The 16,331-nt window shown below is 36.9% G+C and overlaps 1 protein-coding gene across 1 annotated transcript; it reads left to right on the top strand.

Moving 5' to 3' along the window:
- LOC127442692 (complexin-4-like) lies at positions 1–15,941 on the top strand. Its single transcript, XM_051700892.1, has 3 exons — positions 1–385; positions 9,907–9,994; positions 13,042–15,941. Exons 1-3 carry the CDS (start codon positions 225–227, stop codon positions 13,264–13,266), a joined length of 474 nt encoding a protein of 157 aa, XP_051556852.1. The 5' UTR covers positions 1–224; the 3' UTR covers positions 13,267–15,941.
- Positions 15,942–16,331: the final 390 nt, after the last annotated feature.

Here is a 16,331-nt window from a genome sequence, read left to right as displayed (position 1 = left end):
CCCAGAGTGTCTCACCTAAACCAGTATCTCAATCAGAGGTGCCAAATTTGTAAGAGACGTCTTCAAAAAGAGGCCAAATAAGCTTCCACACCTGAATTATTGTATTGGAGAAGTTTCATCTGGAAGGGTTTGTGCCGAATCTGCAAGTTTACACCATCAGCTCTTTTGGGCTTCCTTCTTTTGGATAGTTAATCTGTTCTCCAGCCCCAAAAGAACCCGAGAAGATGGCGTTCCTGCTGCAGCAGATGTTGGGGGACAAACTGAAGAACATGACGGGTGGGAATGATGGTGGAGATGAAAGCGCAGTGGGTAAAGAGACTGCGGCTTCGAAAGGAATGAGCAGAGAAGAGTTTGAAGAGTACCAGAAACAACTCATCGAGGAGAAGTGAGTAGAACATGATGACATCACTCAAACCAGTTTTGTGGATGTGAGAGCTCCTGTTGTTTTGTGCATTACTCAGAAATGAACTTTTACATCAAGGGGCAATATTTTTCCCCCTGGATTCGATCGATTTTACCATTATGAGGGCATTTTTTTCTAACCATCTAAAACATACAGTCTCTTCTGTTTATGTAATTTACTTTGATCAAGATTAAGAATTCATTACCTCTTACCCATACAATTAAATTTAACATCAACATTATTTTATGTGATAATATATATATATATATATATATATATATATATATATATATATATATATATATATATATTAAGTGGATTATAATAGAATATTAAGAAGTATATCAGAATATTACTAATAAAATGAGGCATTTTTTTGCCCCCATATTTTGAGTTTTGGGGGGATTTTTGACCCAAGACGCACTTAATTTCTGACCCTGTTGTAATGTAAAAGGAATATTCAGATTTAATACAAGTTAAGCTCAATCGGCAGCATTTGTGGCATAATGTTGATACCACAAAAAAATTATTTCAACTTGTTCCTCCTTTTCTTTAAAAAAAGCGCAAATCTGTGTTCCAGTGAGACACTTACAATGGAAGTCAATGGGGCCAAATCTGTAAACATTACTCGCTGTTTCAAACATATAGCCAAAAGATGTAAACATTATGTGTGTTAACATGATTTTAGTGTGATAAAATCACTTACTAACCTTTCCTGTGTAAACTTATAAATATCTAATCTTACATCTTCGTTGCCACTGTGACAACAATGACAGCTCAAATAATTCACAGAAGTATTAATGTAAGTGCTTTTATAAAATTATAAGCGTCACATTTCTGCCTTTAAACCCTCCAAAAATTGGCCCCATTGACTTCCATTGTAAGTGCCTCACTGGAACCTCCATTTTTGCTTCTTTCATTTTTAAAGAAAAGGAGGGACGAGTCGAAAATAATTTTTGGGGTAATCAGCATTACGGAGCAAATGCTGTTGATTGAGCTTAACTTGAACCCGGAATATTCCTTTAAAGTGACGAAAATTCTGTCATCATTTACTCACCCTCATGTTGTTCCAAACTCGTATTACTTTCTTTCCTCCGTGGGAAAAAAACAAGAGATGTTAGGCAGAACGGACTTTACAGTCTTCAGCATTTTTAACGCTTTTTTTATTTATCAGTACTTTAAAGTAGGGCTGTCAATCGATAAAATATTGTAATCGAATTAATTAAATGGTATGCAAATTAATTAATTGAATTAATCGCAATTAATCGCATATAAAATATTTGCTTATAAACAACCTCAAATATCAATAATTCAATATATAATGATTAAATAATTATAAATAGTTATCTTTCAATTATAAATCAAATATATACTGTATATTATTAAAAAAATAATAAAGATCATTCAAATGCATTACATTGGCACACAGGTGAAGCATTTAAAAAGACAATACAAAAGTGGCTTTAGAAAGCAATGTATTGTATATTTGCATATTACTGAATATAAACCAATCATTGGCCTACAGGTCACAGCAATATATTTTGCAATTGAATTTGTCAATCAGTCCGAGATTTATTATGAAGGCTCGTCTAAGGACGCGTCAATGTACACTGTTCTCACCTTGTGCTGTCTGCTATCGGTAAGTGTAGTTCGTTCTCTTTATAAGCTGCGCATTGCCTATACAGCAAGTTTCACCTACCGCCCCCTGGAGAAAAAAGGTGGAACTACAAGATTGAATTGTTTATATGGAAGGAATATTCCATATTACGATCCAGGGACATGATTAATTGCGTTAATTTTTTAATGCGCAATTTTTTTAAATAATTAATCACACAGAACTGACACATTAAATCGACAGCCGATAGTCAAACATGAAAATTCTGTCATTATTTATTCACCCTCAGGTTGTTTGTTGTTCCAAACCCTTATTATTTTTTTTCAACCAAAAATGACAATTTTGTCATCGTTTAATCGCCCTCAGGTTGTTCCAAATCCGTATGACTTCTGTGGAACGCAAAAACATCTTAGGCAGAATGTTAGTCTCAGTCGCCATTCACTTTAATTGTACGGAAAAAATATGCCATGAAAGTGAATGGTGACTGACAATAACATTATACATCTTATGTTTTCCACGGAAGAAAGACAGTCGTATGGATTTGGAACAACATGAGTGTGAGTAAATGATGACAAAATTTTCATTTTTGGTTGTACAATCCCTTTCACCCCTTTACTCAGCACAGTCTGAATCACTAAGCCTCTCAACCTTTTGCCCACGGCGACCCATTTGTTTTTTAATACCAGCCATCCATGACCCACTGGGGTTGGGGGTGCTTATATTATAGTGGATTAATATTTATAGCCCATAGACATTTTCAGTCATTAAACACACTTGTTTTTTGTGATACTTGAGACTGCCGCTCTGAAATGATGATGTCCAGATGCGGTGAAATTGGGGAAAGGGCGATTCGTAGAGAAACGGATAAGCTTGCTGTTGTCAGTCAATCTCTGCACTTTGTTTTCGTTGCAGTAACTGCGAGTTCTGGGTATTCATTTCTGGCTTGTATCCAGAAGGAGCACAGAACTAGTTTGCGAAATGCAAGCTGAAGGCTGCCATCACGTGCGAGTTCCACCAGCTGTGTTTGCAAATGAACAGGAAGTACAACATCTGCATCACTTGGGTCTACTGAAGATATGATCTTAGGTCATTAGGAAAATAATCCGAGAATTTGTTTGATAATTTTGGTCGTGTTCTCGCACAGTTCTGTGAATTCTGCAGCACATCAGTGAGGTTTGGAAACTGTCAACAATCTTCTCCTGCACTCTTTTCTCCCACAATTTCAGTTTCAGCCATCAAGATAACATAGCTGTTTCTCCCCTGAAAGGACAAGTTTAGCTGGTTTAGTTGGTCAAAGATATTTGATATGTATGCCAATTTCCCGAGAAATTCGGCATCTTCGTAGTACTTTGCCAGGGGAGACAATTTCTCCTCCAGAAATGTGTGCACCTGCTGGCGCAATTCGAAAAGATGGTTTAAAGCTTTTCCTTGTGACAGCCACCTAATTTCACTATGAAACAGTAACTGGTGGTGGTCTGATTCTAGCTGGTCACACAAGGCTTAAAACAAACAGGAATTAAGTGCATTGTTCTTCACAAGATTAATCATTTTGACAGCAATACTCATCACCTCATTTAAGGGCTCTGACATCTCTTTGGCCACACGGTGTAAAAAGCAGTGAACCCATGTCACTTCAGGTACTCAGTCCAGAATTTTCCACACAACCCCACCATGTTTACCAGTCATTGAGGCGGGACCGTCAGTGCAAATATACACAAATATTCCAATCAAGCTCATTCTTTGTTAAAAAGCCATCGAACAGTAGATCTTCATGTGTTGCACTTTCCTAGTTATATCGGACAAATGCAAGCAATAATGACATTTTTGAAATGTCGGCTGATTCATCGATTTGAATTGCAAACCAGGGGCTTGCATGCACACGATCCAAAAGTTGTTTTTCAATGTCCTTGCTCATGTCAGAAATCCGCAGTAGGGGTAAAGAGACCTGCCACAGGCAGCTCTCACTCGACCTGCCACCGCCACAGGCAGCTCTCACTCGACCTGCCACCGCCACAGGCAGCTCTCACTCGACTTTTAGAGCAGAATTGTCATTTATTTTAGTTAAGTAACTGCATTAGAACCTCAGATTTGTGTGCTTCTCATCTGTGACATTTTATGTATGTATGTGGATTTTAACATTTCCAGATTGGACATTTATTTCCTTTTAAAGTCGTAACCGGCAAGGATAAAAATCTTGTTTTTGCGCAGTGGTTGATTGACAAGTAGAATTCGCACTTGGGGAGTCAATCGTATAAGCCTATCCACTGTCATGTATATGCCATTATAATGGATGCTATGACCCCTGACTGTAGTACACACTCGACCTGCCACCGCCACAGGCAGCTCTAACGTGCTTAGTCACCGTTGTTTGTGTCTCCCTCTTGATCCGTTGCAATCGGGTGATTTACATGGACATCAGAAAGCCGTTCATTGCGAGAAAGCTATATAAGATATAATATAAGATTATTCAGCCAAGCAAGCTCACAGACATGTAAACAATGGCACATTTTTTAGAGATCTTCCTAAGGTAAAAGCAAATATCAAGTTTTTGGGTATTTGGGGCTTATAGCAGCAGTTATCAGAGCCTAAATGAGACGTTTGTATTAGATGACTTAAAGAAATCATATTTCACTTTGTGATTCTTTGGAAAATATTTCGAACTGTGGTATAAGGACAACACAATTTACTGTAAAGTCACATTCCTGAGAGTGATAGCTTTCATTTGATATATGACTTGTCCATTTATATGCTATGTGAAGGACTTTTATTTTTAAATAAATATTTCTACCCCATTACCTCTGGGGGCACTACTTTTCAATGCGAATGATTTGAGGCCTTATTTTGTTATTTTAAGTAACATAAATGCAGAAGTTTATCTTTGAAAAGTACAGATTCTAAGCTTTCCAATGATACCTCATATGCCTGACTTATAAATTTATAAAAGAGACTTTAAAATTTTAAGCGTACATTTTTTTCATGATATAGCGCCACCCGTTTCAAAGAGCTTCAGTTAATGTTCACATCAACCATCAGAATGGGGAAAAAATGTGATCTCAGTGATTTGGACCGTGGCATGATTGTTGGTGCAAGATATATATATATATATATATATATATATATATATATATATATATATATATATATATATATATATATATGTTTATATGTATGTTATTTCAGTGACGGATCACGAGGGAGACAACTATGACTATGACTCCACAAGTGACAGGCATCGTCAAGTCGAGTGAGAGCTGCCTGTGGCGGTGGCAGTTCGAGTGAGAGCTGCCTCTGGCGGTGGCAGGTCGAGTGAGAGCTGCCTCTGGCGGTGGCAGGTCAAGTGAGAGCTGCCTCTGGCGGTGGCAGGTCGAGTGAGAGCTGCCTGTGGCGGTGGCAGGTCGAGTGAAAGCTGCCTGTGGTGGTGGCAGGTCAAGTGAGAGCTGCTTTTGGCAGTGGCATGTCGAGTGAAAGCTGCCTTTGGCAGTGGCAGGTCAAGTGAGAGCCAGCCAGTCGCTGATAACAGACATATTTTAGTCACATAGCATGAAATTTGGTTGCATATGCAAGTGATTTACTCACAATGTTTGGTAAAGCTAGTGGTGCAAAAATAACACACTTCACGTTTAATTGTATTTACGATTATAACTAACTTTTACAATAACTATAGTATTTGTGTAGAAATTACAGTTACGATGTGCTGAACAACTATGACATCCATTAAACCATATTGGCATATACATGTGTCTTAATGGCACTATAACGGCATTCGCTCTCATGAAAGTCCCTACTGTAACAGACCAACTGACTTCTAATTTCTTCCATTAGTACTGTACATCCATCAAAATCAAAAATTGTAATGACGTTTGCAATGGCTTCCGTTTAAATCAGTTATATGTTTAAAGTACCATGCAACCCCAGTGGTATTTCTAAATATAATTAAAATCTTCTTAGTCTGTAATTATTGTCTTATCCTGATTCCATTTCCTGTGGCTTGTCAGCCAATGATCATCAGTGAGTTAGAGCTGTCATTACTGATCTGAAGTCAGTGACAGTTGACGTCACAGATACGTGTTGTATTTGATGATGTAACATTATACAACTCATAACATAACCTGATTGAGATGTTTGATTTATTTGAAATATATATATATGAATTATTAATCATGTCCCCGGACTGTAATAACGAATATTCCTTATATCAGAGCAATTCAAGTTTGAAGTACCACCTGTTTTCTCCAGGGGGCAGTAAGCGAAACTCCAGTTGTATAGGCAATGAGCAGTTTACACAGAGAACAAACCACACTTACCGACAGCAGACAGCACAAGATGAGAACACGTTCTTGCACTCAAAACACAGCTTGACGGAGCGCAAATCCGAAGGCAGGGATCTCAAGATATGTTTTTCTAAGTTTCAAACTACATTTAACTTGACACAGCAACCTGTGTTTATGATGGGATGCAACTGAGACGCTCCAAAAGCGTCCATCTAATGCAGGTGTTCATTGACAAGCCCTTATAATAAATCTCGGACTGATTGACGAATTCAGTTGCAAAATGGATTGCTGTGAACTGTAGGCCAATGAAAGGCTACAGATCAATTAGATATTGAATTATTGTTATTTGAGGGCTTTCTAAGCAAATATTTATGTATGCGATTAATTGCGATTAATCGGCATTCCATGTAATTAATTCTATTAAAAAATTTAATCGATTGACAGCCCTACTATATATAAAATATACTGTATTATCAAGTCTTTAAGACTTTTAGCAATGTTTGTACTGATTCAAGTTATTCATTTATGGCATTTTGTCTATTTAAGTTTAAATAGTGCCAGATACTTTTCGCACACCAGTGTAAATACTGACATTTGGTATTTGCATTTTGTCAAGAAACGTAGGCTAAATAGTATATAATATAAAAACATGTTTATTTTTGCTGCAGTCAAAAAATATTTTAGTCAAAAATATTTTCTATCAAACTAAATTAAGTCATATTTAAATAATCTGCATTATTAAATTAAGCATAAATGTGAAGAATTTAAGTTTATTTAAATACTCCACATTATGCTTCATTCATAATATGTACATTTTGTTACAGATTACACACACACACACACACACACACACACAAAACTAATCAAATACATTTTTTTAATTTAATTTCGTTAAGAATTACACAACTCAATTTGATAGAACTAAATTGAAAAGCGTAAATCTTAAAAATAAGCTAAAATATATATATTTTAAATGTGTATTCTCTTTCATGGAAATTTAATTGAAATGTGTAAATCTTAAAAATAGACTGAAATATTTTTGAGTGTGTGTGGCCAGTGCTATTTACACCCAGAGCAAATAGTTACTGAGTTTTTTATTTTTTATTTATGAGAAATCATGAGGATTAAATTCTGTTTGACTAAGTTCATGCTGACTTTAGCAGGAAATCTCTGTTAGAAGATTTTTAAAAACCCGTTCAATGTGAAAGCTAGTCACTATGACGTCTTGGAAAAAGACTACACATTGCCATGATGTTGCTGTACGTTATACTTCATCTCTTTACATAACACCCGACAGCATTAAGTCCCGAACTGGGTCACTGAGGTAATAGTCCTCATGCATGGGGTCAAATGTCACGTCCTTAAGTGTGGTCACTCCACAACTACCTAATTGCCCACCAATCAGTTGCATTTGAAATTCATGACAGATTTAGCTAGGTGGATTTGTCTTTGAAAATGTCCATGTTTATGTGCTGTAAGTTTATTTAAGGGATTGAAAATGAGTGTAAATGTAACACTGTAAACAGAAGTGCCAAAAACTCATGTTTTAGTTCATACGTAAATTTTACTTCATACGCAGGGTTACGTTTCACCTCAGTTTAATGGTACAACACTCAAATATTTAATAGTGTGTAAATTGTAACTCAGTGCCCGTTTAAGCTATACCTAGTCTAAGCTGTAACTTGACTGGCTCGTGCAACCGGCTCAATTGACACAGTTGATAAACTTGAGCAAAAATGGTCTAGAAAAGTTAGAGCGCATCTAATGCAATGGCAGTCACACATTTGTACGTGTGGCTCAGCTGTATATTGTTTTAATAGCTTGACTGGGTATGGCTAGGAAGTATTAAAGCATTGCCCCTGTTTGACTCTAGATATAGCCCCACCTGATCCATATTTTACCCCTAAACCGTGTTAACCTTCTTAGGCTCCGGCCTGCTGTCAGGGTCAACGGGTGCATGTAACTGTTCCTAATATTTGAGAAGGAACAATCTGTACATAAGTGTGAATGATTCCTAATCTCTGTGGATCAGATTAATACGATTGTTAGGGTTAGGGAGATGTTCAGTTTGATTGGTTTCATGTACAACCACAAAAACGACAATCAAAATAATCACTTAATCTCAGCAGATGTAATTTAGGCTAACCATGCTAGTTAAAATGGATGAATCTCATAGAAACACAACCGGGTCCTATTTCACCCCAATATTAAAACAAAGAAATAAGACATTTTATTTTGCATTAATTATGAAATATACATTTTTAAATATATATATATATTTGTAGTATTTTCACAACAATTATTAAGGACATTTTCTACCCAAATTCTTACTGTATCACTAATATGTTAATAGTATCAGTTTTATTAACATCAGTGTAAAGGTAGTACAACAAATACTAATGATGTATAAAAATGTACAGTTAATACATTTTTATTTATTTGTTTATTTATTTATTTTTTGCTTTTGATTTTGGGGTGAAATATAACCCTGACGTGTTCTTGTTTCATGAAATTTACTTGGCTTTTAGCTTATTTCTAAGATATAAGCATTTACATTTCATAACAAAATTACATCAAATGTAACTGTTTTTAAATTATTTTTTTTATCCCCTTTTTCTCCCAATTTAGAAAGCCCAATTCCCACTACTTACTAGGTTCTCTTGGTGATGCAGTTACTCACCTCTATCCGGGTGGCGGAGGACAAGTCTCAGTTGCCTCCGCTTCTGAGACCGTCAATTCACGCATCTTATCACGTGACTCATTGTGCATGACACCGCGGAGACTCACAGCATGTGGAGACTCATGCTACTCTCCACAATCCACGCACAAATTACCACACACCCCATTGAGAGTGAGAACCACTAATCCTGACCACGAGGAGGTTACCCCATGTGACTCTACCCTCCCTAGCAACCAGGTCAATTTGGTTGCTTGGGAGACCTGGCTGGAGTCACTCCACACGCCCTGGATTCGAACTCGCGACTCCAGGGGTAATAGTCAGCGTCAATACTCGCTGAGCTACCCAGGCCCTCCTCAAATTTAATTGTTTAATGTTTTACTAAATTAAATTAATAAAACTTAAAATATTTAGTTTTTTATTTTATTTCATGGAATAACATTTTTATGGAAATTCATTATGAAATGTAAAAATATTAAAAAAAAAATATTATTATTATTTGAGTGTACAGTTGCTATTTACCTCCATTTAAACCAAATGATCACCATTCTCTTTTAGTGCATATTTTTCCATACAATACAGGTGAATGGTGACTGAGACTAACAATCTGCCTAAGATCTTTTATTGTGTCCAGCATAAAATCATACAGGTTTAGAACAACATGCAACATGAGGGTGAATATATGACGAATTTTCATTTTTGAGTGAAGCATCCCTTTAAAGAATTGATCATGCAGCTAATGTGCTATAAAGCATTTGTTATACTGAAGACTTTAAAATCCAGCCCTGAATGTATAAAGTACATTATTTCTCTTTGTTAGGCTTGTTGTCTTTTGTCTAAATCAGCTTAAGAACAAACTTCAACATAAATAAAATAACAACTATATCATAATAACTGTTAAATAAACAGTGTGGCAACATGTTGTACATTTTGTTCACAGGATAGCGAGGGACAAAGAGTTTGCCACAAGCAAAGCCGAGAGAGCGAACTTGCGAGTGCTGCTACGTGACAAATACAGACTACCAGAGGTATTTATGCCCATAACTAATCAGCAGGATTAAAAATCAAGAATTTAATAAATGACTCCTGTTCAATTCAAGAGTTTGTTCTCAATTGATTAGACATATCTGACATAATGGCGGTTAAAGGCCCGGGCATTCTTCGTTTTTCTCCACGCAGACTGAGCTGAGGACAAAATCTGCGCATACTATGCACGGTGCGATCAGCAACACGGACAACCGAAGTATACTTTGGGCTTTAGGCCTTAAAGTAACAGTTCACCCAAAAATGAAAATTCTCTCATTATTCACTTACCCTGATGCCGTCCCAGATGTATGACTGTGTTTCTTCAGCAGAACACAAATGAAGATTTTTAGAAGAAGATAGAGCTCTGTCAGGTCCTTATAATGGAAGTACACAGGTGCCAGCACTTTGACGGTCCAAAAGTCACATTTAGTCAGCATAAAAATAATCCACACGACTCCAGTCGATCAATGAATGTCCTCTGAAGCGAACTGATAGATTTATGTAAGAAACAATTCAGTAATTAAAACGTTTTTAACTTTAAATAGGCGCCTCCGTCCAGGGCTCTGACGCTGTTTGAAATGGCCGAACTCTCATGTGACGTTCGTTCTTCTGTTGTAAATAAGCGCCACTTCCGGATACTCACGTGAACTCGCCGACGCGCTTATGTCACACGACAGCTACGTAATGTGTCAGCTGCTGGCAGGAAGCGCTTTTTAAAAGTTCATAACGTTTTCATTTTCAATTTATTTTTTACACAAACATATCGATTTGCTTCAGAGGACATTCATTGATCGACTGGAGTCGTGTGGATTACTTTTATGCTGACTAAATGTGGCTTTTAGACCGTCAAAGTGCTGGCACCTGTGTACTTCCATTATAAGGACTTGACAGAGCTCTATCTTCTTCTAAAAATCTTCATTTGTGTTCTGCTGAAGAAACACAGTCATACACATCTGGGATAGCATCAGGGTAAGTGAATAATGAGAGAATTTTCATTTTTGGGTGAACCGTTACTTTAAGGTGTTTACATGCAACGTGAAATGGGCGTAATGAGCAAAAATCTACCTGTGTCGATCAGTTTATTCTTACGTGGTTTATGCCCTTACATCAATAAAAATTCCTTGTGTACATGAGCACACTTGGCAATAAAGCTAATTCTGATTCTGATAAAGGAAAGCCGTTTAAAAGGTCGGTCACACTACACTTCACACTCCATTCACTCCCATTCAAACGCAACCGAATGCAGCAGACCAGAAACGCGAGCTCATGCGAAGAAATTTCATACTACGCTGCGTACCAAAGTTCAAGCATGGTGAACTCTGAATGTACGACGAGAGGACACGTGACCAGTAGAAGATCGAAATGTCACGGTGACCTCTTGGCTTTATTCAAAGGATACAAATTTTAAAGATGCGACATTTATTGTTGCAGGAAAGTGAGTAGACAGTATTTTAATTTTGTTTTTATATAATATTATTTGTAATTTGTGATTTATTATTTACTTACATTAGAAGCCCTCCCGTGTGACATCATATCCTGGTTCATAGCACAATCCCTAATGTAACCGCCCCTTTATGCGTTTACATGACCACACACGTTGTCAACTTATTAGCACAATTGGTGTAAGAATGTGCATGTAAATGTAACCGGTTGTAACAGTTCGTGGAAAGGAGGATGCCTGGGGCGGCTTGACAAAACACATAGACATTTATTGTTGCACTTTTCAGTCACACAATAAGGCCGCTTTTTAGCAGTACACAGAAGGTTTGCTTTTCAGCTTCACCACACATAAACTCTGTTGGCTTTTCTGCTCAACACACAAACAGCTTCACACGTCTCTCTCATCTGCCTCTATCTCTTCTCCTTAAGTACTCTTGCTGGCCCTCGCTCTGCTCAGACACCGCTCAGCTCCGCCCTGCTCACCACACTGGTCCTGCTCGACCCGCTCCGAACGGGATTCGAACTGGTGTCTGTCGGTATGGGAGGCAGGTGTGCTAACGAGGAGGCTAAAGGCTACAGCCCCTAGCGTCAGTCAATAGTGCACTTTTTGAGGCCAGGGGTGTGACGTTTACACACACTACACAGCTATCACATACCAGCTGGCTCTTGTTGCATAAATGTGCTGACTGAGCATGTTTTCATGCACACCAATACACTGAAAGCTACAAAAAAATCAGCTTATTAAAAATATTAGACAACGCAAGAAACGTTAAAATAAATTGTCTTTGAATAAAGCCAAGGGATCAGCGAGTGACATTTCGCTCTTCTGTTGGTCATATGTTCACTTGTCATACGAATTCACGGTTCAGAGTTCACCAAGCTTGAACTTTGGTACACAGCGTAGTACGAAATTTCTTCGCATGAGCTTGCGTTTCCGGTCTGTTGCATTAGGATACGTTTGAATGGGAGTGAATGGAGCGAGAAGTGTTGAGTGTATATACCGCACCTTAAGCCAGTAATAATATCTGTTGCATCCCCCCCTTTTTTTTAGGGGTATTAGGGGACAGGATGGAGACATTAAACTACATTTGTGGGAGCATTTCAAAGAGTGAAATTAAAAGGTGATTAAAGATGTTTACATGCAATGTGAAATCGGGGTAATGGGCAAAAATCTATGTGTGCTGATTGTTTTTTGCTTAAACCGTTTATGACCTTAACCTGATAAAGGAACACTGTTTAAGGTGTTTACATGGCTTACATGTTGTCAGCTTATCTGTATTTTAATTGTATTTATTTTTTATGCATGTAAACATGATCAGTGATGATTATTATCATCTAATGTTTCTGGAAATATGGCATATGTAGTGTGTACAAAAACATGATTATGGGTAATTCATACTGAAAATCAAGTGTATTAATTAATTTCATTTTAGTTTGACTTAAATTCAAATTCAAATTGTAATTCTGCATCCTGATTTAAGAGGCATTATCAATGCATTTCTGAATGGGACACAACTCAAAAATGGTACAACATCTTGAAAGCTTTTACAGTCTGCTGTTTATTAGTAGCCTCTGTCACTTTTCCAAATCTGTTACTCTTTGAAAACAGAGCGCTCAGGACGATGCCACCGTGCAGATGGCAGGAGATGATCTGGACCTGCCTGAAGAGCTTGCAAAGATGGTTGAGGAGGATGAGGAACAGGAAGAGAATAAAGATTCTTTTCTGGAAAAACTCCAAAACATGGATGTGGACTTTGACTCAATCAAAGCCAAAGCTCAGAACACAATGACTGAAGTGAAACAGGCAGCGGAAGAGAAATGTGTCGTCATGTAATTATTCAGTCAACCGTACGATAAACCCAACACAAACTATCCATCGCCATTTTTATGTGGCTCATCGTATGTATCGCGGCAGTTTCCTGTTGAAATGAACACTAGAGGCGCTACAACAACAATGACTTTTATTCACTTTCACACAAATCACGAGTAAAACGGCAGGTTATCAGTTCATAAACACTTACTTTGTTTTTTATCTGTTTCTCACACAATGCTAGCTTTTCACATCTAAACACTTTTGCTGTAGCCAACTACATTTACAGGCTTGTTCGAGTGTAATCAAATTGCACAGTAGCTCAACTGATAGAGCATTGCACTTGTGATGCAAAGAAATGGGATACAAGTCCTGAAGAACACACGAGTCCAAACGTGAGCCGAAAGTGTCTTAGAAGCACCACAAAATGACACAATTGTGCTTTTTTGCTCACATTTGCTTTTTCTGACACTATTGGTTAAGTTTAAGGTTTAGGTTAGGGTGGTCAGTTTTGTTGCTTTAAACTCAATAGAGCATTATACTTAAAAACTTCATCTGTTTAGGAGAATATATAACTCACTTTTAGTGCCACACAGTGGACATTTCACCTCTGAACTGCTGTGATATGTGTAAGGAGCATCATGTAATATAATTCTGTAAAACTTTCGCCACAGTCACATCAATTTATGTCAACCCATGATTTGCTACTTGTTATTGCCAGTCGGAGGCAAGTGGTAAGTATACAGTAGTTTAGAGGGAGGGGACGTTCACATTCTAGAGAGCATTTTATTGGACAAAAATGTGTATACACCCCTACGGACAAGATGAGTCTTCAGTATTTTTGGTCCATTTTGCCAGAAGATGAGTATGTCAGCTAAAAATCTGTTTTGTTAACTTTTAGGAGTACACAATATCCAAAAATCATATCCACAATTTGTACATTTAAGCATCCTGAAATAATAATGATTCATCATAGGAAATTATTTATAAGAAAAATGGAACCTTAAAAATTAAGTAAACATGCTTAGGCTATTAAAATATACAGTGCACATATTGTTTGCGATGGTGCACAACTGTCTTACTTTTTTGTTTTTAATTTTATTTATGTTTCAGTCAGCACTGATTGTCAGATTCATTTACAATGCTTTGTATCATGCTATTGTCACTATGTATTGAAAAGCTGTAAAATATTTACCATGTTTACAAAAAAGGAGTTTTGTGTCTGTTTGCATTCACAGTACTGAACATTAAAGGAATATTCCAGGTTCAATACAAGTTAAACTCAATCGACAGCATTTGTGTCATTATGTTGATTACCACATAATTAATTTAGACTCTTTTTTTTTTAAGGTGAATATCGAGGTTACAGTGAGGCACTTACAATGGAAGTCAATGGGGCCAATTTTTGGAGGGTTTAAAGGCAGAAATGTGAAGCTTATAATTTTATAAAAGCACTTACATTAATTATTCTGTTAAAATGTAATATTTAAACTCTAAAGTTGTTTAAATCGTAGTTTTTATGGTTATTTTAGGGATTTAGTTTTTAAAGCGTTACGTTTTCTTGGCAACAAAGTTGTACGATTGGCTAGAACTTTACACAGAAAAGGTTAGTATGTGATTTTATCACTCTAAAATAATGTAAACACGCATTTTGTTTTCATCTTGTGGCTATACTTTTGAAACTTTTGAGTATTTTGTACTTCCACCAGCCTTCCCAAAAAGACCATTAGACACCTGCAGCTCATTCAAAATTCTCACCCAAACCAAAAAAAATCAGAGCATATAACTCCAGTCCTCAGGTCTTTACACTGGCTTCCAGTTACATTTAGAATTTATTTTAATGTATTATTACTCGTTTATAAATCACTCAATGGCGTAGGAGCTAAATACATTGCAGATATGCTTGTTGAAAATAAACCTAACAGACCTCTCAGATCATTAGGATCATGTCAGTTAGACATACAGAGGGTTCACTCAAAACAAGGTGAGACAGCGTTTAGCTATTATGCCACCCGCTGCTGGAACCAGCTTCCAGAAGAGGTCAGATGTGCCCCAACAGTAGCCACATTTAAATCCAGACTGAAAACACATCTGTTTAGCTGTGCATTTATTCACTGAGCACTGTGCTGCACTTACTGATTGTACTTCATCATTTTATTTCTGTATTCTTTTTCTCTCTTTTTTAATTCATTTTAATCATTTTTACTTTTTTAAATTGATCTTATTACTTTTTATTCTTATTTCTTGTTCTTAATCGATTTTAAAATTATTTTATGTATCTTATATTTGTTTTTGTTGTAATATTGTTTATGTAAAGCACTTTGAATTGCCATTGCATATGAAATAAATAAATAAACTTGTCTTGCCTATTTTGTTTTACATTTATGGATTGGCCCTATTCACTTCCATTGTGAGTGCCTCACTGTAACCCAGATTTTCTTTAGAAAAGAAAATGAGGGTCAAGTCAGATTGATTTTTTTGTGGTAATCAACATTATGCTACAAATGCTGTCGATTGAGCTTAACTTGCATTGAACCCGGAATATTCCTTTAAAGTCTGGTAAACTTGATGAAGGATTATAACTAACAATTTTAACTGTTATATTATGTGCAATTTTTTATAAATTTGATTTGTTAAAATAATGTGCATGTAACCCTATGTATCTATAATCATTAATGCATAATTAGAGCAACAATTAACCATCTGACCTGCCTTACTAACCTATTAAAGTTGCTTTAAGCGATTTGAACTGTTCTAGAATTTCCCCAAGATGAGCCATTGGATTAGCCACGCCCCCGCTTTCCAAAACCCTGCACCTCATGTCAGAGAAGCAGAGGCAGGACCCAAATGCAGAGTTAAAAAATAAGGAAATGTATTTTTACAAAAACAAAAGCAAACACAAACTCCCACAATGAGGAAAAACAATAAACGTAAACTACCCCGAAGGGGAAAAAGTAATCCAGGCTGGGGTAGGGGAAACAGGACAACAGGACCGACCGGATCGAACAGGGAAGGGATTGTCTTGAGGACCGAAATGAGACAGGACCGACTGAACACACAAGATGAACTCGCACTGGACAGTACACACG

The sequence above is a fragment of the Myxocyprinus asiaticus genome, chromosome 6 (assembly GCF_019703515.2).
Source record: "Myxocyprinus asiaticus isolate MX2 ecotype Aquarium Trade chromosome 6, UBuf_Myxa_2, whole genome shotgun sequence".
In the NCBI taxonomy this organism is placed as follows: Eukaryota; Metazoa; Chordata; class Actinopteri; order Cypriniformes; family Catostomidae; genus Myxocyprinus; species Myxocyprinus asiaticus.
Note: the sequence above shows the minus strand (reverse complement) of the source record. Positions and strands in the feature narration are given on the sequence as shown.